General features: G+C 44.6%; 2 protein-coding genes across 2 annotated transcripts; one reads left to right on the top strand and one right to left on the bottom strand.

Moving 5' to 3' along the window:
* The first annotated feature begins 1,798 nt into the window (after positions 1–1,798).
* On the top strand, positions 1,799–4,193 carry LOC115406305 (myristoylated alanine-rich C-kinase substrate-like). The gene is made up of 2 exons (XM_030116247.1): positions 1,799–2,192; positions 3,170–4,193. Exons 1-2 carry the CDS (start codon positions 2,097–2,099, stop codon positions 3,755–3,757), a joined length of 684 nt encoding a protein of 227 aa, XP_029972107.1. The 5' UTR covers positions 1,799–2,096; the 3' UTR covers positions 3,758–4,193.
* A 3,991-nt stretch (positions 4,194–8,184) lies between these two features.
* On the bottom strand, positions 8,185–12,806 carry LOC115406299 (collagen alpha-1(X) chain-like). The gene is made up of 3 exons (XM_030116244.1): positions 12,708–12,806; positions 12,288–12,411; positions 8,185–10,667 (listed from the first exon to the last, which is right to left on the bottom strand). The coding sequence occupies exons 2-3, from the start codon at positions 12,394–12,396 to the stop codon at positions 8,833–8,835; spliced, it is 1,944 nt and encodes a 647-aa protein (XP_029972104.1). The 5' UTR covers positions 12,397–12,411; positions 12,708–12,806; the 3' UTR covers positions 8,185–8,832.
* Between the last annotated feature and the right edge of the window lie 13,325 nt (positions 12,807–26,131).

Genomic DNA, 26,131 nt, shown 5'->3' with positions numbered 1-26,131 from the left:
GTATTTTTTCAGCTAATGTTTATTTGAAAACACTCCGTGCCCTACTGCCTTTGTCTCTACATCTCCACATTCATGGCAGATCACCATAATAATTACAGCTTTGCATGTAATCAGAATATCACAACAATGAAGGTGGCCTAGTTAGCCTGATGAAGGGAGGGTGGCTGAAAGAAGTCACCCTAATCCTCCAGCCGTGCGTGGCTGTGGCAGTCTTGAGCTCGCTCTCACTCCGCCAGGAGTCACAGTCGCTGAAGCCCCCATCAGCGAGCGTGCAGCTTCCTCTCCGCAGCCATTTTGGACTGGTAACCATGGAGATGTGGGTCATGCAGTGATGGCAGAGAGAGGAGACTTGTGGCTGGTGGTGGAGCCGGAGCACTACAGGCTGCCGGAGAAGGCAGGCAGCAGCAGAGAGCTGTAAAGCCTCGTTATATCTGGGTCACTGGGATGCTCCAGCTGCAACAAGCACACAAGACACTATTATGCAAGAAGAGGGATGAGGGAAGTTGTGGGCACGGGGGCTTATAGTTACAGGGGGACGTCTGTTTACTGAGTGGGGCATATGTCAGAAGGGGGCACACATGATATAACAGGAGACCAGCTGAACCGTGCTTAGTCAACCCAGACCTGCAAAACAGTCCATTGTTTAGAGACTGGCATACATTAATTTCTGATCTCAAGCGAATAGTCCCATTTGTTCGAGCTTTGTTTATCAAACACAACATTAGTGCATTTGTTTTGATTTAATTGAACACACAAATAGTCAAATAACCTATTAATAGTTGCAGCTATCAATTCATATGTCAGTATTAGTGCAAGGAATTGCGAGTGTACTCAAAGTTTGTCTGTTTCTTTCTAAAATCAAAGAGAACAATTCACCCTACATATAGCTGGAGTAACTTCAATAAAAATTGCACAGGTTTGAACAAAACTGCATATTGCATCTTTGAAAAGATGTGATGATGATGATTACAATTAAAAAACATTTCTTAGCTATAATAATCAGATTAAGAGTTTATTCATCCAGTGATGGGCACATTCCAGCCACGTGAGAGCTCAAAGGCTACAGCAAAATAGGACCACGTTTAAGGATTTAAAGATTTTAAAGAATTTAAAGATAAACTCTAGCGCAGATTCAAAATCAGCTTATAGATTAATAGGTTGTGACATATACATGTAACTTGCAGATACAAAAACACTACTTTGTTCTGAAAATGACAATAAATGAGCCAAAAGAAAACCTTTAGCACCTTACTGGGAAATTCCAGTCAACACAGCAGCTCATCAATACAGAGGAGAGACAGAATATGGAAGCACATTTCACATGTTCATTGAAATCATTGCAGCACAGGCTATGTTGTATATTATTACAGCTTCAGTGATAAAAGACAGGTCAAATGCTCTGAAATTTGAATTTCATCAGGAATAAAACGTATTTATCCCATTATGGAGAGGTTTAAATCTTAATAAGGGTTGCTTTTAAAGCATTGCAAAATATGCTGCATGACAGCAAACAGTTTCTGTGTTTCAAAGCCACCGTCCAGAGGCGAGGAGAGCCCAGTCCCACAGCTCTGCTCTGACGCTCACGTGTCTGAACCCTGCTTATCTGGGAGGCCGAGCAGCTGGAGAAGTTTTAGCAGAGTGGAGTGTGGATAAAAACAAGTTGTAGGCCATGTTGTTGTGTCTCTCCATTGTCCCTGGCCCCCCGCTCCCTGACCTCCCCGCTCCGCCGATCCCGGACTTCTGATTGGCGGAGACGCGCGGCCCGTGACGTCACGGCCGCGGCGTCCACTCACCGGCGGACTTGGGCGTTGTACTCCGCATCTCATTTCTCCATTTACAAACTCCACTCGGGGAAAAATTGAAAGAATTCGCGTTTCCTTTCGCTCCTTCGCTCCGGTTTTTTTTTTCCTCCATCGCAAAGCGCTCGTTTTTTTCCTCGTCTGTTTGCGGTCGTTTTGATTTCGGGCCGATTCCTCGACTTCGCTCGCAGTCAGAAGGAGGCGTCGGCGTCTGGCTTGAGTTTTTTTGGGGGGAGGAAGCTTTGCGGTCTTTGTTCATTCATTTGATCGGTTGGGTTCCTTTGTTGGAACAAAAGCATGGGAGCACAAATCTCCAAAACCGCTGGAAAAGAGGAGGCTGCGGTGGAAAAGCCCGCAGAAGGTGCGGCCGTGGCGGCCAAGGCGAACGGACAGGTAAATGTGCATTTTAAAATATTGAAGAGTTAATTGGTGAGGCGAGATTTTGTCCCAATTTAGCAATGTGTTGCGTCAATGGCGTGCTCCATGTTCCCTGTAGCGCATCCCCACGCTCACCGGCTTTCAGGGAAAGTGGCCACATGGATCCGTTTTCACTGGACGCTTTTGGGCTATTTATTCATTGTTCTGCTACATTTTCTCCCAAATCGTAGCGCTCACTGAAATGATTAATTCAATGCACATATTTTCTCCTCAAATTTGCCTTTTTTTAAAAAAAAAAATATGTGGAGATAAAGCTGCACAGTAAATCTGATTTATATTTTTAATTATTTTACTTTAATTGTTTTTCATTGCTTTGGGGTTATTATGTGCAAACTGTTTTTTTTTTCCCCCTCCTCACTGATCTGATGGAAATGTGTGCAGCAGGGATTTGCGGCCGCTCTCACTGAGGCATGGCCATTTTAAAAAACGGTACCACGCCTTTGTTGCCAGATTCAAGAAAGAAGCCACGTTTCTCTGCAGATAAATCTGTCGAATTTACCAGACTACCAACAAGCATGGCAGTCAAACGAGAAAGAAACTCTGCGTGTGAAAATATAATGCACATTAGCGGTCTACAAAGCTCATAAAAAGGGGAAAACAAAAGACCAAATTCCTATGTTGTTTCCAGCGACCCCACGCAGAACGCCCCCTGCTGGACCCACGTGTTACTGCAGTCTCACCAACTAGCCTACTGCTGAAAGCCATAGATCTGTCGTCACTGTCCTAGTAACAGATGTTGGTGCAGTTTTAAGGCTATTTTCCTATTGGTTGCAACTATTCCGAGTATATTTAAATATCACAGAACCCCGCCTTTTACATGCAGGGGTGCAGGATTTCAATTGCATGACTGCTTAAATGAGCTGAATCATTATTTCATAGGATGATGTGTATATTTAAGAATTATTTGTTTTTAATATTCTGTTTCTTTATAGGAGAATGGCCATGCCAAAACCAATGGAGACACCTCTCCTGCTGCAGAAGAGGCCAACAAAGCTGACGTGCAGGCCAACGGGAGCACTCCGACCGAGGAGGCGCCCAAAGAAGATGGTGAGAAAGCAGAGGGTGCCGAGGCCAACGGGGAGAAGGAGCCTGCCGCCACAAACGGAGAGGCTTCAGCCAAGCCAGAGGAAGGCACTCCGTCTACCAGCGACGACGGCAAGCAGAAGAAAAAGCGTTTCTCCTTCAAGAAACCCTCCTTCAAGCTGAGCGGCTTCTCTTTCAAGAAGACCAAGAAAGAATCTGAAGAGGCAGCGGAGGAAGGAGCGGCAGCGGCCGGAGAGGCGGCGGCCGAAGACGCGCCGGCCGAAGGGGAGAAGGCGGCATCGGAGGAGGCAGCCACCGAGGAGGCCAAGCCTGCGGAGGCTGCCGAGGAGGGGGCCAAGGAGGCTGCGGCCGAGGAGCCCAAAGCGGAGGAAGTGAAGGCAGAGGAGGCCGCGGGAGAGGAGAAACCAGCCGAAACTTCACCTACTGAGCCAGAGGCGGCGGCAGCAGCAGCCAGTCCAGAGGCCCCCGCCGAGTAATCCTGCTGAGCGAGACACCGGAATGAAGGAGACGATGTAGCCCGTCTGAAGGAATGCGAGAACTTGTCTAAAACCAGGGATTTTGTTTGTTTTGTTTTGGTTTTTTTTTCTGTTAATTTTTTTTTTTGTTGTTGTTTGTTTACTACTCTGCAACCATCTCATCCATAATGACTGCAGTGTCCCTGGCAGTGATGGACAGGAGGTGTGGAGGAGAGTGTGCTGCTTCCTCACTGCTCGTTGGTGCTTGCATTTGTGACCTGGGTGAGTGTGAATGTGCGAATGTGAGTGGGAATGTTTTTTCTACATGAAACCATGAGTGTCAACACGTTGCTGAATTTGACATATTTAATCACAAAAAAAAAGTATTTGGTGCTGGGCAATTGGATGTAGCAGCTAAAGCTGTGTCTGCAAGATCTGACACATTGTGATATTTAAAGGGAAAGTCCTAATCTGAGTCTTAAATGTTGTCTTTGCAGTGCACAGTTGTTTACAACTTTTTTCAAGCTCAATGCTCCTGTGGACACAAACCATTCCTGAATGATCTAGATTTAGTTAACTGTCAAAAACAATAGGTGCTCATACCTTTCCATTAGAATTCCACCATTTCAAAACTCTGTAGTAATGCACGTTGTATAGACTTTGATATTACTGGTTTTATGACTGAGATGTACCTAAATGACTGAAGTTTTTAACAGATTACCCATTGTAAATGAAGTTTTCTTGTTTTTCACCATTTGTAAGATTGAATAAAAATTGGGAGATGTTTTAAGCAAATTTTGCATCAAGCTGTGATGACTACAACACCACTTTCGAAAATCTCCACTTGAAAGCACACATCGGTGGTCAGGGATACAGTCTCTAAGCAGCATTTCATGTATATAACGGGGTTCCACCTTATGGAATGTAACATTGACTGCAAACTGGAAATCAAGGTGTTGAGATTATTCTGTGAGTACTGCTGAAAAATAAAGCGATGAAGTGAGAATTGGCCCTCTGAGCTCATTTATTCCTAATAATAAGCCTATGTGGCAAATGAAATAAAAATACCTTGCGTCTTGGTTGTGGTTTTGATCAGCAACCACTGTGAATAATTTGACTCCTTTCTGTACAGCACCCTCATGTGGTGCAGTGGGAATAAGACATGCAACATTTAGATTTGCACATTTTCACAGCATTTTAGTGGGAGTCCACATAGTACTTGTGGGCTCCCACAAGATGATATACTTTCAAAGACAAATTTCAGTTTTGGTAATTGAGAAAATGCACAATTTCCTGCGCCATGTTTCTGCCTTTAAATTAAATTAGGTGCCATTGAAGCAAGAATAATGGGAACCAAATGTCACCTCACGGTCCCAAATTATCTTGGTGCAGTTAGTTGTTTTTTTTTGTTTTTTTTTTTCAAAAGCAGATTAATTTGCAGTGAGAGGTTCCTAAACCTCTGCTCAAGGCTCTAAAAGAAGATATGATCACTCCTAGAGAGCCAAAGCATCACATCACTACATTGATTAACTGATAAAAAAAAACACAACAAATGATGAATTTCAAATTAATATGGGATCACCAAATAAGGTGTTTTTTTTTACTTCTTCAGGTAAAACAGGGCAAGCACATGGAGAACATGCAGACTGAATGAAGTGCAGCCTCAGTTCTAATTGTGAGGCCAGTGTGTTTACCACATGACCACCCATGCCATAAAGTATTTTTGAGGAAATTATTGACTTCTTTTGAGGGGAAATGCACACTTCTGCGCATTTGGGCGAGTTCCACTGGAGGTAATCACAGTTTCTGGTTTTACACCATAAATACCAGTGTTTGAAACATTTTTTACAATGTTTAGAGGTTTCTCATCTGCAACAAGCAACTGGCCATCTCTGCTGACATGCATAGGATCCCTTCCATGACACCCCACAAAAAACCCCATAAAGCCTGAAAATCATTTAAAGAGGAGAGCAGATCGCAAAAAAAATGCCTCCAGGGTGTTTTTAAGCTCCCCACAGCTGCACCAGTGCTTATTTCAAACCATATATTTCCTTTGCACCCAGTTTAACCCTGAGCGCTGAAGCTCTGGCCACCAGACGGGCGTGTTTTACACATAATACTTCTATTTGTGCTTCCTCCCCTGCTTGTCCATCTTGGTCAGGTTGTTGAGGGATTCGTCTCTCATTTTGGCCCTTGGCGTGCCTCACATGCAACTTACAGCCAAAAAAAAACCCCCATCGTACCTTCCTGTACTCCCCATTCTTAAAACCACCTGTTCTTTTTATATTTTGGTTGTTTTGTTTTGTTTTTTTTAATGATTATCTACACAGTCAAATAGATATGTGGATGTCATATCAGGTGAGTCTTCGAACAGGTATATATATCAAAGTGAGATATTCCTCTAAAGGAAGGATGATAATTGTGGAGCTTGGCTTGTGGCGGGACTCTCTCCCTGCTCCTGTTCGTCCCTCCTTGTGCCTCGACCGCAGGCCGTCTCTGAACGGCAGCACCCTCACATGGCAATCCCCGGCGGTTTCTTTCAACCCGCCTCGCTCACTCTCTTCTGTCCCTCGGGCCCCTCACCTAACCACCGCCTTGGCTCTCATTCCCAAGGAAGATCAAACAGTTCCTGCAACGCCAAGGGGACCATCCCTGTCCCTCATCCCACACCCAGACTATTTTCAGCTTAGCCGTATTCAGACTTGCATGGTAAAGCAGTCTCTGTAAACTTTGGCTGCAAAAGAGGCAGCCGGTCGCCATCATGTGGGGAATGAATCATATTTTATGATCCTCTTCCACCTCAGCTTCCAGTGGCGGACCTAAATAATACACACACACAAGCTAAAAAAGTTAATATGTATTGGTTATTATTATTTGTCTTGCAGTATTTCAAATGTTCCTTTCTAAATATCATATAGGTAGTTTTGCATTTATAAAATATTAAATTATTAAATTGTGCTAAATTTTGCACACTTCGATTGCATTTCAGATTTGAGTTTGTACATGCACAGCACATTGTGAAAAGTCAGTCTGAGCCCAAAACCATCCGTCCGTCCTGTCTTCTGTGCCGTTTCATCCAGTTCAGGCTCACAGGCTGCTGGATCCCGGCTGACTTTGTTCTAAAGGTCCATGAAGTGATGGACAGGTCTGCAGTGGGCAAACAGACACACCTGGCAGTAACTTGGAGTTACCAGTTAACCTCAGAGTGTGTTTTTAGACTGTGGGAGGAAACCAGAGAGAACACTCCCGTGTGTACCGGGATCAACATACACATTCACCATAGAAAGACTACCGAGCAAAACCGAGGCTCAAACTGGGGACATTCTTACTTTTGACAGACTTTCTTTTTCATTTTTCTTTCTTTACTGTTCAGTACATATAACACATAATATGTTTGACAAATTGCCGGCCTGTTCTCTGATTGCCTTGACTTTTATCCCTGCATGATATATCACAAAGTCACCATGATCATGCAGTATACATATTGAAAATGTCTGACTAATTACGCCTTAAATTATGTCGTTGTGCATTATGCATTCATACTCAGTTTATTCACTGGATGGAACGCCGCTGCTTGAGATTCTGTTCATAATGGATCTTATTTCACACAATTTTATGTGAAATGTAAAATACAATGGTCAGCAATCTGATCCACTTATGAAATGCTGCTAGTGAAAACTGCAGGTGTGAATGTGATGAAAAAGAAAAGAAAAGTAAAACACGCCTGGCGCGTTTGCTTCGGGTTGAACATGGGTCCAAAAAGAGAAAGAGCACTGTTATGAGGAAGAGCGAATTCCAAATCGTGAGGCTGTCAATATCTTATAAGTAGGGATGTTTGTTTACATGTCACATCATGATAACAATACTCATCAGTAATATTGCATTTTGCTTGTTTAACTAATATTGTGCAGCCCATAATGCATTATTCTGATATGTAACACTAAACCAAAACCACATTTTAGAGAAGCTTTTGGTGGAGTTCTTAGTTATCATTTTCTTTGAACACAGTACAGGATTTCTAATGCAGAATTTCCTCATATTGGCGTTATTATATTTAGATAGATTAAAAAGTAAAACAATCTTGCCAATAATAGAAACTAATTGCATTAAAGTTTATCTTACTGTATATTCTATTCTCATGGATTTGATTATGTATTGAAAATTTACACCTTTTGTGGATTTGTTCGCAAAATGTTTTATCTGTCGTATTACAATAAGTTTCATTTATATGGTTGCTTTTTACAATATTTTGGCAGAACAATCTTTAAAGTCCAATATTTGGACTTTGATTTTTGTTTGCCTTAGTGCATGTTTGATCTCATGTTGAACAGGGTCGGTTGAGCTTGAGTCTGATTTACCACTTTTTTTCTCCAAGTTGTATTGAAATCCAAGCAATGAGAGACCATTCAAACAATTCAGTTCAGGTAAAAAAAAAAGACAACTTCATACAGAAAGTATTAGGTAAAACATTTATTTTGGTCATTATGTTTTACATGACATAATGCATTTCCAGGGATACAACGCTGTTGCTGTTAAACAGTTTGAGTTTGCATGACAGTATGCTGATGACTTGTTTCTCTGCAGCGGTCAATTTGACCGTCACCATTTCACAATCTCTTCAAGTCACATTGAGTTACAACATGTTGCACGGAAAAAAAAAAAAGTATTTAGTGTACTTTTAATAAGATTATTGGTCACCCAAACAAACAAAACAAGGTCGTACAAAACAAAACAAAAACAGACAAACATTTAAGAGTCACCAGCGGAAATCAGTATAAAAGGAAACAGAGTGGAAATGAAAGTCAGGACACGACACAGTAACAACGCCTCAATTTCACATGCTGTATCCATTACAAAACCTCACTGGCAACTTTGTGGATTGCTTCCCCATCCCTGATCACTCGTTATCATAAATTAGTTTTCCTTCTTCTTAAGCACCTTTATTCTCGCAGTTTTCAAGTCGAGATGCTTCTATTCCTCAAAGGAGGGTGAACTTCCTGTCTGTTGGGTTTGAGGAGGATGAACAGGGAGTCTACTCTGAGAAATAGATCGCAAATTTAGTTGGTTGGCTTTTCGGGGATCGCTGCGTCAACGTATCACGTCGAAGCGATGAGGAAACCGGAGAAGGAGCAGTGGACGTTCTCGGCGGCGAAGACGCCGTTGGCCTCGTCGTCGGGGATCTGGACGTAGACCGTGTCCTGCTCGTCCAGCAGGAGGACGGCGCTGCCGGACATCTGGTCCAGGAAGCCTTTGTTGTACTCGTCGTAGGTGAACAGAACGGGCTGGCCGTTCTTGTACAGCGCCACCAGGGCGTGAGCGCCGTTGACGTGGATGCTGTAGGAGAAGTAGTAGACTCCGGGGACCTGGCAGGTGAAGATGCCGGACTCGGGGTCGTAGTGGCCCTCGGCGTTGTACACGATCTGGTCGAACTTGATGGGGCTGCCGGCGGCGGGGTACGGCGTGGCCAGGGAGGCGGTGAAGGCAGACATGGGGGACTTGACCATCACCTCGCTCATCCCCATGCCCTTCTCAAACACCACCTCGCCGGGGGGGCCCGGGGGGCCGGGGGGTCCGGCCGGACCGGCCTCTCCGTCGGCGCCGTTCTCGCCGGGAACGCCAGGGGGACCCTGGGGTCCGGGGACGCCCTTGGCGGCCAGGCCGGCGGGACCCGGAGCGCCGGGAAGACCAGGGTGTCCCTTCAGACCGGGAGCACCGGCGGGACCTTGGGCACCGGCGGGTCCTCTGGGACCCGGAGCTCCGTCGGAGCCTGAGGCTCCCGGCTCACCGGCGCGGCCGGGGTGACCTTTAGGCCCCGCGGGGCCGGGGATACCCGGAGCACCGGTGACACCGGGAGCTCCTACATGACCTTTGTCGCCTGTGGCTCCGGTGGCCCCTTGGGGTCCAGGAGGACCGGCGGCGCCGGGATAACCCTGCTTACCCTGGAAGCCCTGCACTCCCTGATCGCCCTTGTTTCCCTTGGGTCCCTGAGGTCCGGTCGCGCCGGTGTCGCCTTTAGGGCCGACAGCACCGGGCTCTCCGGTGAAACCTCGCGCCCCCTGAGCTCCGGCGGGCCCCGTGGGTCCGGTCGCTCCAGTGGCACCAGTGTAGCCGGTCGGACCCTGCTCTCCCTTTGCACCTGGGGCGCCCGTGCTGCCTGGCGCTCCTCTCTCTCCCTTCTCTCCGTTCGCGCCGGGCTTTCCGTATCCGGGGACTCCGGGCGCGCCGGGCGCTCCGGCAGGCCCCTGGTGGCCTTTGGGACCGACGGCGCCGGGCAGACCCGGGGCGCCGTTCTCACCCGGTTTCCCTGCAACGCCGACACCCGGGGCACCGGTGTGTCCCTTGGGTCCCTGGGGCCCCATGGGGCCGACGGCTCCATCTCTACCCGGGGTGCCCGATTTACCTGGCTCACCGGGCAAACCTGCTCTCCCTGGCTTTCCGACTCCGGCCTCGCCGGGCTGTCCGGGTGGGCCCGCGGGCCCCTCGGGTCCTGTCTCTCCCTGAGGTCCCGGAGCTCCGATCCCTCTGTCACCCTTCGCACCGGGCAGGCCCGGGATGCCGGGATGTCCCTTCAGACCGGGCTCTCCTCTGGGCCCCATGGCTCCGGGCAGACCTGAGGGTCCAGGCTTCCCGGTGGCGGAGAGCCCGGCGGGGCCGGGGCTGCCGGGAGAACCGGGCGCTCCCCTGGGCCCCTGCAGGCCGGCGGCGCCGGTGTCTCCCTTCTCTCCGGGCGCCCCGGGGCTGCCGGGCTTGCCGGGCCCGCCTGGAGAGCCGGGCTTTCCGGCGATGGAGCGGCCGGGGCTTCCCGGAGGTCCGGGGGGCCCCTGGGGTCCGGGGAGGCCGACGCCGTCCTGACCGGGCTCGCCGGGGGGGCCTGCAGGTCCCTCGGGGCCAGGCTCACCAGGAGGTCCAGGCTCACCTGCGACCGACACCACTGTGGAGAGCGAGAGAGCGAGAGAGAGAGAGAGAGAGAGAGAGAGAGAGAGAGAGAGAGTGAGCACAGAGACACACGGTGTAGAAACAGGAAGCTCTGTATTGAAATATTTCAGAATAAAAGCTGACACACACGCGCGCGACGAGTCTGTTCCTGATCAGTCTCTGAGTTCGGCGTCGGAGCGTCAGACTCAGCAGCGTCTGAGTAAACACAGTTTCCAGAGAGCGAGCGACTGGTTTGACGTTGTTTTCATTCATTTCGTCTCCATCCAGAGAAAAATGGTTTGAACTTCCAGCATCTCCTGGAGGTGGAAGAGCTCTCCGGTTCAGGATTCGCCACTGACGCAACCTCCATGTTCACTTTATCAAAATCTAACTTTCATCTTTAAAAAAAAAAAACAAAAAAAACAACTGATTGAAATTCTCTTCTGATCTTCCATTATTATTTATGAAACTGCAACATACAGCGACTTAAAAAAACACAGAATTTAGCTTGTTATAGTTTAACAATAGTTTTTAATAAGCGTTTTTTAAGAGATGCGACTTGACTGTGAAAGAGTCCAGATCGGAGCGACTTCGTGCTTTTATTTGCTCCCTTAATGTGGTCGCCTGCGTTTGAGTGTAAAAAAGGCTGATCGCTCCTCGGCTCGCTCCCACTCAAGGCTGGGTAAATCCAAACAGATGTTTGGACTTCTGTGTGCAGCAGGCACGCCCAAACCGACCGCACCGCTGGGTGACTGGACTCTAATTATCAGTGTCAAGCTAAAATGATCCACCGAGGGCAGCGCGCGCTCACATAAAAATAGACGCACGCTGATGTGAATGAAAGCAGCACTCAACAATGAAGACCGAACCAAAATTTATTCTTTAAATCTATTTTAAAGGACTCTAAATGTACTTGAAACTGACTGTTATTATTTTGGAATTTTAGGAGAAAAAAAAAAGCTACTTTAACACGTTTAAACTGAACACAAAAAAACGAACAGGCAGCTGAAATAACTGATTAAATATAAGAACATGTCTTTTGGAGTAAATCCTCTGAATGCACTGGGAGCAGCTGCAGCCATGATGGCTGGGTTGTAGATGAAGAACATCATGTTACATCAAGAAAGTTAAACTCTTCCAAAGAACAGCTACATTTTGTGCACCAGAAAGAATTACCCAAAAAAAGATAGTTGAGCTTTAAATTGCATTTTGTGCCCGTTTAAAAAAAATCATTGCTCAAAGTCGTCACAGTAAATTGAAATATGTTGCAACTGTCAGTCGTTTCTTTTCCTAAATGGCTAAAATCTTCTATAAATCTGTGCTGCGCACTGAGAAGATGCACTGAAGCAGAATACTATCAGATCTAAACTATGTGCTGAGTCAAAGCGTGGTGTCATTCAGGCACCACATCTAAACGTGATGTGATGTGGGATTGGAGAGTCATGCAAACCGCCGCGGCCAATCAGAACGCAGACCGTGAAGCGAGGTGGAGTTCAGTTTTCATAGTAAAGTGCGGCTCCACAGCAAAGATACGCACGCTTTGAATTTGAATGTGAGGTAGGTAAAGGTCAAGAAGTGTTCCTTCTGACAGGATTTTAGAAGCTGCGATTGAGTTTTTGCTCGGTTTTGTTCTTACCGTGGCTCTTCACGTTGTAGGGCACCACCTTCTTCACCACGTACCCCTTCCCGTGGGCAGCAGTGGAGGCCGCCATGAAGAGGAGGATGCATGCTACTCGTAGGTCCATCTTGCAAGGTCAGACCTGCAGGGGGGGAAAGACGACAGTCAGTATCACTCCAGTGTTTTCTCTCAGCTTTCCCTGCAAAATGCAAACCCCTATGTCTTTGTTGAGGGTTTCTTCAAGATAGGATCTTTATTTCTCTTCAAATTAAAGCAATGCCGTATCTTTCAGAGCTCGCGTTTCTCTCTAAGCCATCCCGAGTCTCCCACGTTTCCCCATCCAGCCTTCAGAATGCACGGCTAAAGGCCTGCACAGAGTCTGGATGGTGTCTAAGCTCCCCCCCAGACTGTTAAAAACAGTAGAGAAGTCACACATACCAGCATCCAATGAGAGGAAAAGCAAGTTTCTTGAGCACCAGTGAGCTCCTGGTGCTGCTGTATATCCTTAGGGTATGAGCACAACTGAGGATATGCTGCCCTCCAGTACAATGATGTGGGTATTTATACCATATCTACCCCTCGCATCACTTGAAAAAAAGAAATGCCCCCACCACGCAAGTACCTCCCTCTTCGGAGCCAAGCTGTAATTAACAGACAGATCTGCCCAAAGCAGGCATGTCACATCAGGGTGCCTCCATGTCTTGAATATCCAGACACATGATTATCACTTATTTCAGTCTTCTGCTGAACTAAGACACAATCGTGTTCAAAGCGAATAAATAAATAAAGTCAAAGAATCTTGCTTTCCGCCTGGTTGCACTTTCACATTTACAGTTTTTCCAGCTACATTTCAAAGAAAATATGGCAAAGGGAACATTTATATTTAAAGGCTCTCTGTTAAAACATGGAAACGTCTGAAAATAGTTAAAGCAGATCTATAAAAAAAAAAGAGCGAGACGGACAGATCTGTACTGGCACCTGGGATGCTTCATAAAGCTTGCATTGAGGATGTATGGTTCATCTCCAAATTTACATCTAGTCCAGCCGCCTTCACCTTTACCGTCTGTCTGGGCTCTTCCACCACTGCTGTGATAATGTAAACAAGGGAAATGGTGGATGAATGGTGCAGGATATTTCTGACTGAAATCAAATAATTAGGTTTTCTCCTTGTGTAAAGTCCTGATTTAATGGATTCCCTCATATAGTTATTTATATATTCAGGCTGGTACGTTTCCTGAGTATTATTTGGTTGGTGTGTTATTGTGGTCCGTGCAGGACAACGCGGCCTTGATTGCACAATCTATTTCAGGATTTACCTTTTTTTTTTTTTTTAATAAAACATGTGTATTTTTCTTAGTGTTTGACCCTCCAAACAGCCAACTCAAGCTATGTAGGGAGTCCCTGGAAAAGACATTTGGGCTCGTTTCTCTGCAGCCATGTGAATGCAGCGCAGTGTGCCAGCCATACTGTGCAATGCTCACGTGAAGACACCAGGGGGCAGGTTTTACTGATGCACAGCAGCGACTCGATTGAACGAGGCTCCTGCAGCAGAGAGGAGCCATCATGCCCCTGTGGTCACTCGTTATTTTTGGCCTCCTCGGTGCATATACATCATCAGAGGTTTCAGGCCTTATTCCTACAATTAAAGTCGGTTTTTCTGTCGTGATGTTGTATTTCCTCAATCAGCGCTATCCTCCAGTATTATCCTCCCTCACCGTCACCCTCCTCCACCTTTTTGCCTTGCTTACTCTGAGATGTTCCAACTGTAATTTCTCAGTTTCGCCCCGGCCGCATAGGAAATGCATACACCCAAATAATCACATGTTCTCAAGCAGCACGAGTAGCCATAAACGATGTGTAGGGTAGTTTGTATCCCAACCCAAAAAAACTCTGCGAACACAGCCGTTTACGGCACATGTTCTTCCTGTGTTGTTATATTGTCTATGCGTTCTGCTGACAGCGTGTGTATATTTGCAGAAATGATGATGAGCGGTGTGACTGAGGGCTTTGACCAAGTTTCTATACCGGGCGTTCTATACTGCACGTGACTGTGACAGGCGTCTTTCACCGGCGCTGTAATTAAAGATTCTACAGCTCGGCTTGTTGGAAACCTTCTTTTTTTTTGTGTAAATTAGACCAAATTATCTGCAATTTTCCAAAGTGCTACCTTCTCTGACTTATAACTCTAAATCTTATTTGGCAAGCATTGTTTATGATCACTCTTCTCATCCAATAAAACATTACGCAATTTGTGATCTTCATTTTCAAATGTTTTAAATTCTGTATGTAACCAAAATTGGAGAGAGAGAGGGCATCTGGGCTTTTATAACGGCTCTGCTAAAAGTCACATATCGTTCAATCCTGAGGCGTCCAAGCTGATATCAAAGAGTCTCAATCCTCATTTTGTGTCATCAGCTGTGGAAACTTATGTTTATACCGCAGCTGCGTTCACCAGTCATTTAATCTATTTTGAATAAATTACTGGTGAATGCCACACCAGCTTGCAACCACTTGTGATTTTTTTTTTTTTTTTAATAGAGGTTCACTTTGTCATTTTGTCAGTCTTTATGCCGGTGCCCTGAGAGGAGGCCAGAGCTCTCCAAGCTTCAGTCCGATTTAGATGAAATGACAGAGCAACGGAGGGTGGAGTCAGGATTCTACATGTTTATAGGTTCAGATCATTTTAGTTTATTTATGCTTTTCAAACATGTCTAAACCGCTGAAAAAGAGGTTCTCCCTTTTTTTAGTCCGGTGTCCTCAGAACAATGATTCATCTCTTTATGCATTAAAAAAAAAAAAAAAAAACTCCCCCAAACAACCTGCATCTGCATGAGAGCCTGCACAGAGACAGAAACACATTGAACCCTGGAGACAGTGTACGCTGGACAGAGTACACTTTGGCTCGAGGAACACTCGAATTAACAGTGTAATTTGGATGTTGTTTATAACTTTGCAGCATATTTTTTCACGTTCTAAACACGCCACTGCATTCATCAGAGAAGGACTCGCTGTCCTTGTGCGGAGAGGCAGAACTGAAGACTGTGAAAGAGGATGGCGGCGCTCTCTCTGCTCTGCTCGTTACGCCGCCGCAGCAGCTTGATGTGGCCGGCAGGCCTCATTGTAATAACCATTAAGAATTAGGCTAACAGCCCTCAAAGTGACGTCGCCTTGCCCCTATAGTGTTCTCACCGTAAAACGCAGACGTGTTGGAGTTTCATGTCACATCATACATCAGATAGGTGACATGAAATGGCTTTACTGAATTTATAGAAGTGAGAAAATCATTAAAAACACACCCAAAGTCACCGAGTTCAAATAAAAGCTCAATGGCTTGTAGCTGAATAGCGCTGGTTAAATACATTGATATTACGAAAGCTCGCACTTGCTGACTCTTTCATTGTGTTTTTCCAAACTTTTTTTTGGGCATTTTCAAGCATCCTCAGAGTTTCAATAAAATCTGTGAGCTGATGTGTTTCTTTAAGCTCCATTTTAATTTTCTTTGACTTTATTTTCAGACTTCGTGATATGATTCATACTCCTGCAAGCCTTCTACCCCTGAAGTTTACCGTATTTATAGGGGGTCTGAATTTGTTTGTCTTTGCAGTAGATTGTACATGCATCTATACACTGTACATGTCTGTCAAGTAACTTCCCTTTTAAAGATCTTTACGAACGAAGAAGCAACGAAAAAAGAAAAACTTCCCAAAGGAAAAAGTAAAAGACTCATACCAACAGTGAGTCTGACTTCGTAAAGTCGAGCGAGCAGGATGTTATGAGGCTGTAATGATTCTATTACAAGATCACCCCAGAGATATTTGCTCTGGAAATGAGAAATGACACATTTTGTACTGCTGGACAAAATGCTGTTTCAACCATTTCTGAACATGACTGCAGTTTTGGTGACAGTTAAGAAATGTACTGGATTTTCACATTTTGGAAAATGATCATTCTAAAACTAGAACTACAACTAAAAAAAGAGAATCTTTATTTGGTAGCAAAAGTAGCAACTGAATAACTCAGTAAATTTCAGTAACTGTGTTACTAATTTCTCCAGAGTAATTCAGCTGCCAAACGTAAAAGAAACTGAAAAGAAAGAATAAAAAACAAGCATGGGAATCCATGACAGGGCAAAGCTGAGTTTGACCCTTCGGTAGAGGACAGGAGCTGGCACTGTGAGGTCCTGCCGTATCTCACAGCGGCCCGCGGATTTAGCCAAATTCCCCAGAGTGCACGGCTGAAGAGAATTACTGGCAAAGCCAGTGATGTTTCTGCTTGTAGTCCGCAATGATAACAGCGTTGGAGAGAAAGGTTTTCGCATTTTGTCTGTTTTTGTTCACTCCGCTGCCCAAGAATTGATGTTTCTGGTTTCCTCGCTATACTGACCGAGGCGCAGCCCACACCCAGCAGAAAGAACATAATTGGCTGGTTGATGTAAAGGGACCCGACCGAGCACGTGAGTTCGGCAAAAAGCTAAAGATACACCATCACTGCTGGGATTCAAATTTAATGTTTCAATAAACTCCACGGACCACTAAGAGCTACTTTAGACTTTATGAATGGCAGACGTGACGGGGGCCCTTGTGAGTGATTGGTGGGAAAATTACAGGTCCCGAAAACAAACTTGGACCCAAACTGAGCCGGAAGCGTAAAAGCAACTGAGAAACGCAGGCGGCGGGAGCCTTAAGGAAGAGCTCCGACGTATGGGAGGTCACGGGATAAAACCCCGAATGACTGGAAATCTGGTGGGATGGACGGGAAAGTAGCAGCTCCCAGGTGTGAGTGCGTGAAGCTGTAAAATGGCGTGCCGACATGAAGTCCCTCCCCGACCAGACGCAACATTATATGCTCACTTTATCTTTCTTTTTTTTACTTCAGGGGTGTTTTACTGTGTAAACCCAGAATATTTGCTGTGTAATTAGGTAGATAAGTTGGAAGTTTGCTGCGATTGTTATCGCCGGTCTGCACAGCGAAGCCGCTGCCACACATGTGAAAGTGAGAACTCGCCGTCAGTCAAGCAAGTCAAGTGCCCCTTTATCTGACTTGATTGTTTCTGTTTCCGTAGTTGAAGTTGCTTTAAGGTTATTTCTGGAAAGCGCTGACTCAGCTTTGTTTGAGCGAGGAAATCAGACTTTTTAAGACCCGCTTCAGCCGAAAACTCCGCCGCACTCACTTTATGAGGAGCGCAACGCACAAAGGTAAAAAGGTCAAAACAAGACAAAAACATATTTATTCATCCCTGATGTGATCTTGAGGGAATAAATAGTCTTTTCATGCTTTTCAGACATCAGAGCAGTGCCGCTCTTCACCTTTTTGTCTTGATCCAAAGCTCTTTGAAGTTTAAAAAATTAAAAAAAGAAGGAGAAGATGACAGTCTTCCAGCAGGATCGAGTTTTTGTTGTGGGATCATTTAAACATATCAAAGCGAAATTTAAGAAAAAAACACTAATGGGATTCTTGACGCTAATGCATGGGCGGCGGAGTCCTGTATTTAAGGATAATGGCTAATCTGCTACACCTAGATGGTGAAAATTTTAGGTTTCACTGTCTGTATGAGACAGTGTTTGCCCCCGCCCCCCCCCATCCCCAAATACAAAGAAGGAAAAAAAAAAAAAAAACCCCGACATGATTGTGAAAGACATGAGGAGCAGGAGGACTAGTCTGTTAATTATAATTACATTTGACTTAAACACACACCGCAGCAGGAATGTGTGGCGGGGAATGACACTTTCTGTGCCTGGAACGCGGAGGGTGACAACTAGGAAACAATGTTTACACAACACAGTGTTACCTCTCGCGCTGGAGCAGGTAGTTAACGCCGCACCATAATGGCTTGTGGAGAGACAAGACCGGGCTTGTTTCAGCGCTCTATATTCAGATACCGCCATGTCTGTCTCAAAATTACGAGTTAAACTGTCCTTTATTGCCCACACTGTTCACATATCTTTGCATGTCTCGTTCATATATAAAGACACGACCACAGGAAGTCAGCTGAAGTTTAACATTCTGTACGACCAAAACAATGGCGGGGTCTCGATCCGGTGCGGTCCAGAGGTTTGTTTTGCTGGCTGATGGACGCTGCGTGGGTTGATATTCTGACTGGAGCCTGGAACAGTAACCCCGACTGTGTCGGGGTGGGAACGGTTCCACGTTATGCAATGTACACAAACATGATCATCCTGTCTGCTTTTCACTCACAACATGGCAGCAGTAACGATGTGGAGAGTCCTGTTTCATAAGTTTGGAACTGACAGTGTGGTTTGTAAATTTTTTTGGGACTGCAAGTGAACAGTCTGAAACTGTATGGCTTCTTCTAGTCTAATAATCTCATTGATTTCTTCTCCTTAATTGGAAAAAAAGCCACATTTATCTCTGAATGTGGAAAATTCCATCCATCCATCCATACTTGACTGCTTTATCCAGTTTAAGGTCAAGGGGCACTGGAGTCGATCCCAGCTGAATAATGGCAACAGCAGATTATACTCTGGCAGAGATGGACCCGTTTACATCTATCGCCAATTTAGAGCCACGGATTACCCTCACAGCCAGCTCTCTGAAAGCTACATAAACTGGTCAAACATGCAAACTCAGCGCACTAAAGACCCTTCTTCAAATCCTGCATGCAACAGACATGGAAAAGCAGCCAGTGTTTCATTGGCTTGAACTTTTTGAACTTTTACTCCACATTCAGTACTGAAAATGTCAGTCAGATCTAAAAGAAGTCCCTTCTGCTCTTATTGTTTTTACTAGAATACCTAAATATATGAAAATATGAACTTCCTCATGATTTAAGTGTAACGTAATATTATAATTTTGGGGGTCCTTCTGGGGTTATTCAGGACATTCAGCATTATGTCAAGAATCATTCCTCCGCTGGGGTTTTGAACGCTGACCATTCATTGTCATTTAGCAACACCGCCGTCAGCTGTCGAGCTCTGCAAAGGCTATTCCAGCATCTATAAAATGCGCGACTGACTGAGAACAGCTTAAACACAGATCCAGGATTTATGACTCTTTCATTTCAAAGGAAACAGTGTGGATTGCAGCCTGCTTAAAAATACAAACTGATGCTTGTAAACTATTCATTTCAGTTCCCAGTTGAGTGTTCGTCTTGTAGATGCTGTGAGTCAGCATGTCTGCTGCTTTGAGTTATGCTGGTTTTTATGTCTGTAGTTGAAAAAAAAACCCCAGAAAGTATTTAATCTGAAAGGAACAAAATAATTACTGGAATCTACAGTAAGCTCTGCAGAATTAAAGTATTAATGAGATGTTTAATATGTCGTAACCTCTCCGTTAAGCTCAGATGTGGCCGATGTGTCTCAAACTTTGCCATAAAAGTGGGTCAAAAAATTCAGTCGGCTGGTTTTTCAATAAACAATCATTCAGACGTGCAGCTGACTGCAGATGTTTTGGAGTTTCTTCTTAGTAATCCATAAACATCCCAGAATAACACCAAGTTTCATCCACTCGGTTTGTATGGTGGCAGTTGGCTTCTGGTCGTGTTTGTTTAAAGGGTTGACGGGACCAGACTTCATATTTGCTGGATATTTTGAAGAGATGAGCCAAAGGTGGATCCTGAGTGCAAAACATTGGCGTTGTGTGAGTTTGTCCAAAGTCTGGCGAGTCCTCCGATTGTGGAAATGGGAAGTCGTCTGACACAGCGCGGCTTCCAGGTATTTTCTGCCTATAGTGTTTCTTTTGATGGCCTACCATAGGAGGAAACCGTAGGGCATTAAAGCTGTCTCGCCACATTGGATCTGAGACCGTCCCTGACATGCAGACAAAACAAATCTACAGTGGAAGTGTAAAAAGGCTCGAGCTAAAATTGAGCGTTCTGTTGGATGGATACTTTCTCTGAAATGTGTGAGACACAGTGACTTTGTGTTTGCAGTTTGACACGCAGGCTTTGAAATTAAAAGCAATTCAAATGTTTATCTTTTCTTTTTTCTTTTTTTTTCAAACAAAGAAAAGTCATGACTTGGCACATCTTCAAGAGAGCTATTAGACCTGCATTTATGTTAAATGAGCTGTTAAAAGCCAAGTTTTTAGCAGGTAACTTCTGAGTATTTGATGATGTGGAAATCCGCTGTTTTCATCGTTTTCGTGCACGACTCACTGAACGTTTTTAACAGTGTGAGTGAGATTAAAGTGTCATAAGGAAGTGTGACTTCAGGATTTCTGGTCATCTTGGGAGGTATGACTTCAAACAATGACCCCAAAAAGCTCTGTTCACGTTTCCCCTCAGAGACAATCAACATGTAATGACAGAAACAACAAATGCTTCCCGGTGGTCCGCAAGGGCCGAGGCAGAACAAAGACTTTGTTATTTTGATGAGGCAACAGTTTTTTTGCTGTGGAGAGCCTGTTCTACCGTGAGGCTTGGTCTCATCCTGGCCTGAGCCAACGCAGAAAGCGTGTGACTCACTGCGCTCTATAATTTAGGCGCACACTGCAGCTGTCCTAAGTGACCGCCACTGCAGACCTGTTAACCAGCCTGATCCACATGTAAAACTTTCCCTTCCTCTTAACAAAATAATTATAATGTCACTTCGCAGAGCTCTCCCCCTCGATTCCTGCATGTATAGGTTTCACTGCAATGACAGCTTGCTGGAAGATCTTTCTAGGACAGGCCCGACGACTATTTTGGGTCTCTGACCTTCTTTCCCGACAAAGAGCCTCTGTTAATCTCTTCTATAATTCCTCCACCAAATCTCCTTTTTCCCTGGACGACACAGTTACTGTAAATACCATTTTCCAAGGTTATGGGTTTTGCTTTAAAGGCATATCTAAAACCTGTAAGTATATGTCTCTCGCTATAGCAGTGAGTCGCCGGACAGTGGAGCCTGGATGGCATAAGGTGAACTGCGAACTCGGCTCGAGCCTTTAAACTCTTTCCAATTGGTATTTTTCTCATCTATTTACAGACCTGTATTTCAAACAAAATCTCCAAATGTGGAAGTCTGAGGTCCTGCGGTGAAGGAAGACAGAATTACACTGCTAATACTGGTGCCCTTTCGCCGCTGCACTGTTTACGTTGGTCTAGTCACTTTCTGGTCAGATTGCAACAGCTTGTGGTCGAATGAGGCTGCGGTTGAGGCTGCTCCTCGTGTCCCATCTTGTGCCAGACAGACAGGTGGACTTGTGTCTGGAAAGTATTGCAGTAGCATCTAAATGGCAGCAGCTTTCTCAAGTGGCTGTCTAATAAAGAGAGAGAAACATTTGATCAAACATGTTTTCCCTTGAGTGGAAAGGCTCCCCATGACCAGACTGTGCTGATGTATGCAGCTCATTCAGAAAGCTAAACCAGCCGTATATACAGTCTGTGGCCTCTTTAGTTGCAGCAGTAAATAAAAAAAGTACAGTTTATTCAAATTCTATCTGTTTCTTCACTTAAAACTTGAATTTTCTTCTTTTTTTTTTCAAGCCAATCAAAGAAGCAGAAAAGAGTGATATGAAGAGTTTTAGTTTTCTGCATGAACTTGTCTTCAAATATGATCTTCATCTGAGTAAGTCACAAACACAGAAAACCACAAAGACTTTGATAAAAAAGCAAAAGGAACGGCATCATCATGGCGTTACAGTGGTTAGCGCTGTTGTCTCACGACAATAAAGACACTGGTTTAAACTCGCCAGCCTTTTAGTGCAGCTGCTTTATGTGGTTTTCGCTGCTCCGACAATGGAAACACACCATCAGCTCCAAGCAGGCTCTCGATGTGAATGTCTGTGGGCATGTTTTGTCTATCTCTCTCTGTTGTGATCTGGTCTGACTGGTCTACGCCGAGGCGTACTGGTCTGCTAACCTGGCGATGGGATAATCTTCAGCTCCCCGTCACTGCATTCAGGATAGAACATCATAAAATGACCGGACGGATAATGAAGCCATGAATGAAACCATCATGATAGAAGGTGTTCAGACAGGTTTCATGCTTGTTTCAGTAGCACCTTTAGCAGAAATGAAGCATTTAGGAGATCAGAATAATCTAACACCTTGTTAAAACCTCATTCCATTGGTTGGACAGATTTATTAGCTGCTAACAGAAAGATCTTTTTATAGGCATTAGCCAGTAAGACAGAGTACAATCCTGGTCTTGCAGAACAATTGTCCTGCACACCGAATGTCTCTTTGCACCATCATGCTTCACTCTAATGAACGTGTTATCATCAAGCTGTATAGAATTCCTGACTGCAAGCCCCTTATTACAATCAGACGAAGACATTTAAAATATAGGAGACACCAGAGCCTTGATTAGAGAACCCTGACCGAAGGCCTGTGTCTCGTCCCTTTACAATAACGTGCCGCTGGTTACAGACACAAAATCAGATGAAAATACTTTCAGTCGTACTGAACTGGTGCTTTGTAATTGTCACATGAACATTGCAAGAATAGTGTGGGAAATCTGGGTCCTTACCTCCAGAAAACCTGCTTGAGATTTGCACAATATGAAATGAATAATGAAAAAACATTTTTGGAAGACATGCATGCTGAAGACTCATTTTCCTATTTAATTAATTCTCAGAAATTAGATTTAAAAGGTGAGATAGGTTTCAGACATCTGCATCAGCTATGAGAGAACTTTTTAAAACAAAATAAAAACTTCAAATGTTATTTTTTTACTGCAGTTTTGCATTTGAAACCGTGAAGCCCTGCAAATGTTTCAGGAAAAAAAAGGAAACTTCTTTGCCTGTTGTTGTTGAGATGGAGGCTGATTTTTAAAAGTGCCAGGTCAACCTCTGCTGAATTGACACACGGTGACCCCGACTGTGTCGTGCATCAACATGAAACAACGTCACGGCGTCAAGGTCATGGTAGACTAGACGATACATTTCACAGACAAGGCCTTTTCCACCACACCTCCACAAGTTCGCCCTCTTTAAAAAAAAAAAAGAAAACAGGGTGGATCCATGTTTTATAGTTCAAGTCACCACCTGACCCTTCTACCTGTGGAAATCCCTCTATGATTCTCACCAATCTTCTCTTTTCCACATGATCGAGCCTGTGTAGACTGATCGTGTAGACTCAGCGTCCTGCTTGAAAAGAGGATCTCTGATTATGGTTTTCCTCTGCAGCAGCTGATCTGCTTCAAGATTTGCATTCAGAGACGGCGTCTTTGCTCTATTTAAGGTGAAACATGATGATTTTAGTTACTGCGACATCTCAGTCATTTTGAAACCGTTTGATCATCCTCCTCTGCCATCATCGAGGCATTGTCAAACCCAAGTGTGTAAGTCCAGTAATGGATGTGTGTGAAAAACACCAGCAGTTTGTGAAATACTTAGAGCAGTCAGTCTGGCACCAACATCCCGCTTGTTGGTGCATTCAGAGTCATTTAAGTCACATTTTCTTCCTCATTATGTTGCGGTGTTGGAGCTTCGGCAGCGTGTCTACACGCCTGAATGCAGTGCGCTGAGAAACAGTCGGTGTATCTGATGTTGTGGCTGCCGCAGCGACCTTCAGGTGCTGAAAAATGATAATAATGTGTTGATTAAACCAAAACAAAGAAGCTAAAGTGCTTTGTAGACATTAGCAGCGCTATACATTTTTGAAGTTCAGGGTTTTTTTTTTGTTATTCTGTTTACATGTTCTGAACAACTTGTGTTGTCAGGAGCTTGACCCTAAGCTGAGGTCACAGTTCAGGAGAGATTACCCTCCGATGCAAAATGTCTGTAATCAGGCTTCACACCTCTTTTATGACAGGATTGTATTTGTCTGTTGTTCTGCCAGCGTAAATTGTATACATTTGTTTTTTTAGTACTGGAAATTAAGGATTGGAAATTTCACTGAGATCATTTTCGTGCTCCAAAACCCTTCACTTTCACTTTCCATACCGCGTGAAGCCCCCCCTTGTTGATTTTGATCTAGTCTATACCTCACAGACAAGTGGTTTGCTTCATTGAAATTAAGCCAATTATAATCCCCGCCTCTTCGCATGCAGCCACTGGAAGCTATACTTTCACCTGCTATTATCTCAGCACGGTTTCATAGCTCTGAAACACCCTCTTCAAATTAAAGGTCGGAAACGTGCCAAAACCTGACATTATAAACCGGGGAGGTTTTTTTTTTTTTTCCTAAACAGTTAAAGGCTGCCCGTCTCTGCAGCCCGACGGTCTGCACCAGTTTGACCTCAGCTTTACAAAAGCTCCGCCATCTTTAAATCAGTCTCTTTCCTTCGGCCCGTGCAAAGAGCGATAAAGCAAAAGTGAGCAGCCACGGACGTTTTAGACTTTCTGCCTCGTGATGAAACGCAGCAATAAACCGTAAATGTCAGTAAACACCTGGGGATAAAGAGAAGAGGGTGGTACGAGCAGGCGGTGCACAGACAGCACACAGTCTGTCAACCACACCAAACCACAATCATCACAGGTGATTAAATAGCTTTTCACTTAGATATGGATCATTTCTGTTCATAATTTGGACAATTTTTTGATATTAAAGTAAATTGTGTATTAAATTAAGATGTACTCCGTACACGTCAACAAGCTGAAGTGAAGACAGAAGTTGTCCTATGATCTGGAGTTTCAGATGACGCAGTAAAAGTTCAAATGTACATCGAGCTGTAGAGTTCCATCCTACAAAAAGAAAGACATTCGAGGACATTTAAAGCACTTTTAGCCCCAGGATTTGAACACAGTGTACAGATGTACTTCCCCAGGTTTTACGGGCTTTACAAACATCCCAGCTCGGGTTTAGTCACACACATAATCGCGGCTGTCGCCATGGAGTCGTCGCTTCATTAGGCTTCATGTTTAGCATCTTATGTTATAGGGCCCAGAGTTGGTTTTGGTGTTTAGACAATGGAAAGCTGCAGAGCTTTTTTTGGGATGTTTGTGATTCATGGCGCTGCGGCCGCGGCGCTGACTGCCTTCTGATTTACGGCTTTATCTGGACCCACAGGGTTTACACACACTGAACGCTAAGTGAACATATCATTCAGCAAGTACTTCAAAGGACAGCGTCATGGTGAAGGGCAGGACCGAGGAGTGGTGCAAAAACACGTCCAGATCTCATACTTGGATTTAAAAAGAAATGCCTTGAATGAACTTGAGGAGCAATACTTCTCTTTCACATAACATTAATAATATTCTGAATTTGATTCTCAGAGTTAGTTTTTTTCTATCACTCCATCTATCTTCTATACCTACTATTTTCAGAAAAAAGCTGTGGGATCCCCAAGACCATCAGCTGGATCCATCTTCTGTACTATATCCTGCAGTCAGTCACACACACACACACATTCACACCTACGGGCAATTTAGAGACACTAAATCATGTGAAACACATGTAAGGCTTGATGGTGGGCTGCAGAATACCTGGGGAAAACTATAGAGAGAGCATGTGAACTTCAAACACAAAGTCCCCACAAGCCTGGACTTGAAGTTTGGATACCGTCACTGTCAGGGGATTTCATTCAATGCAGGGAAAAGACATAAAGACGGATCACCAGATGCCCTTCTTTGTCTCATCTGGGTTTGGAACCCAGAGACAGTCCACTGATGCAACATTGGGAACCGCATGCTGGTCCTGTCATGTCTTACAAAGGCTAAGAAATAAATAGTTGACCCACAGTCACCCGGTCAGCTCCATAGCTCGGAGCGAGGTGCCGACAAGCTAATGAGAAACAAACTACAAGTGTTCAAACAGCGCTGACTCAAACTGATCCTCACACGGCTCCAAACACACTCTGCTGTGCAAAGCATTTTACATTTAATCACAATACTTACACACTGACATGAAAACAAGTTAACAGTTGAAAAGAAAGGACGGGAAGAACGTGACACATATATTTATAAAGTTTAAACAAATGTTAGCTCTTCACGTATACTTTTTGGTCACAGAACACGATGTACTCTTTGAGAATGGTTGATTG

The sequence above is a fragment of the Salarias fasciatus genome, chromosome 19, assembly GCF_902148845.1.
Source record: "Salarias fasciatus chromosome 19, fSalaFa1.1, whole genome shotgun sequence".
NCBI lineage: Eukaryota > Metazoa > Chordata > Actinopteri > Blenniiformes > Blenniidae > Salarias > Salarias fasciatus.
Note: the sequence above shows the minus strand (reverse complement) of the source record. Positions and strands in the feature narration are given on the sequence as shown.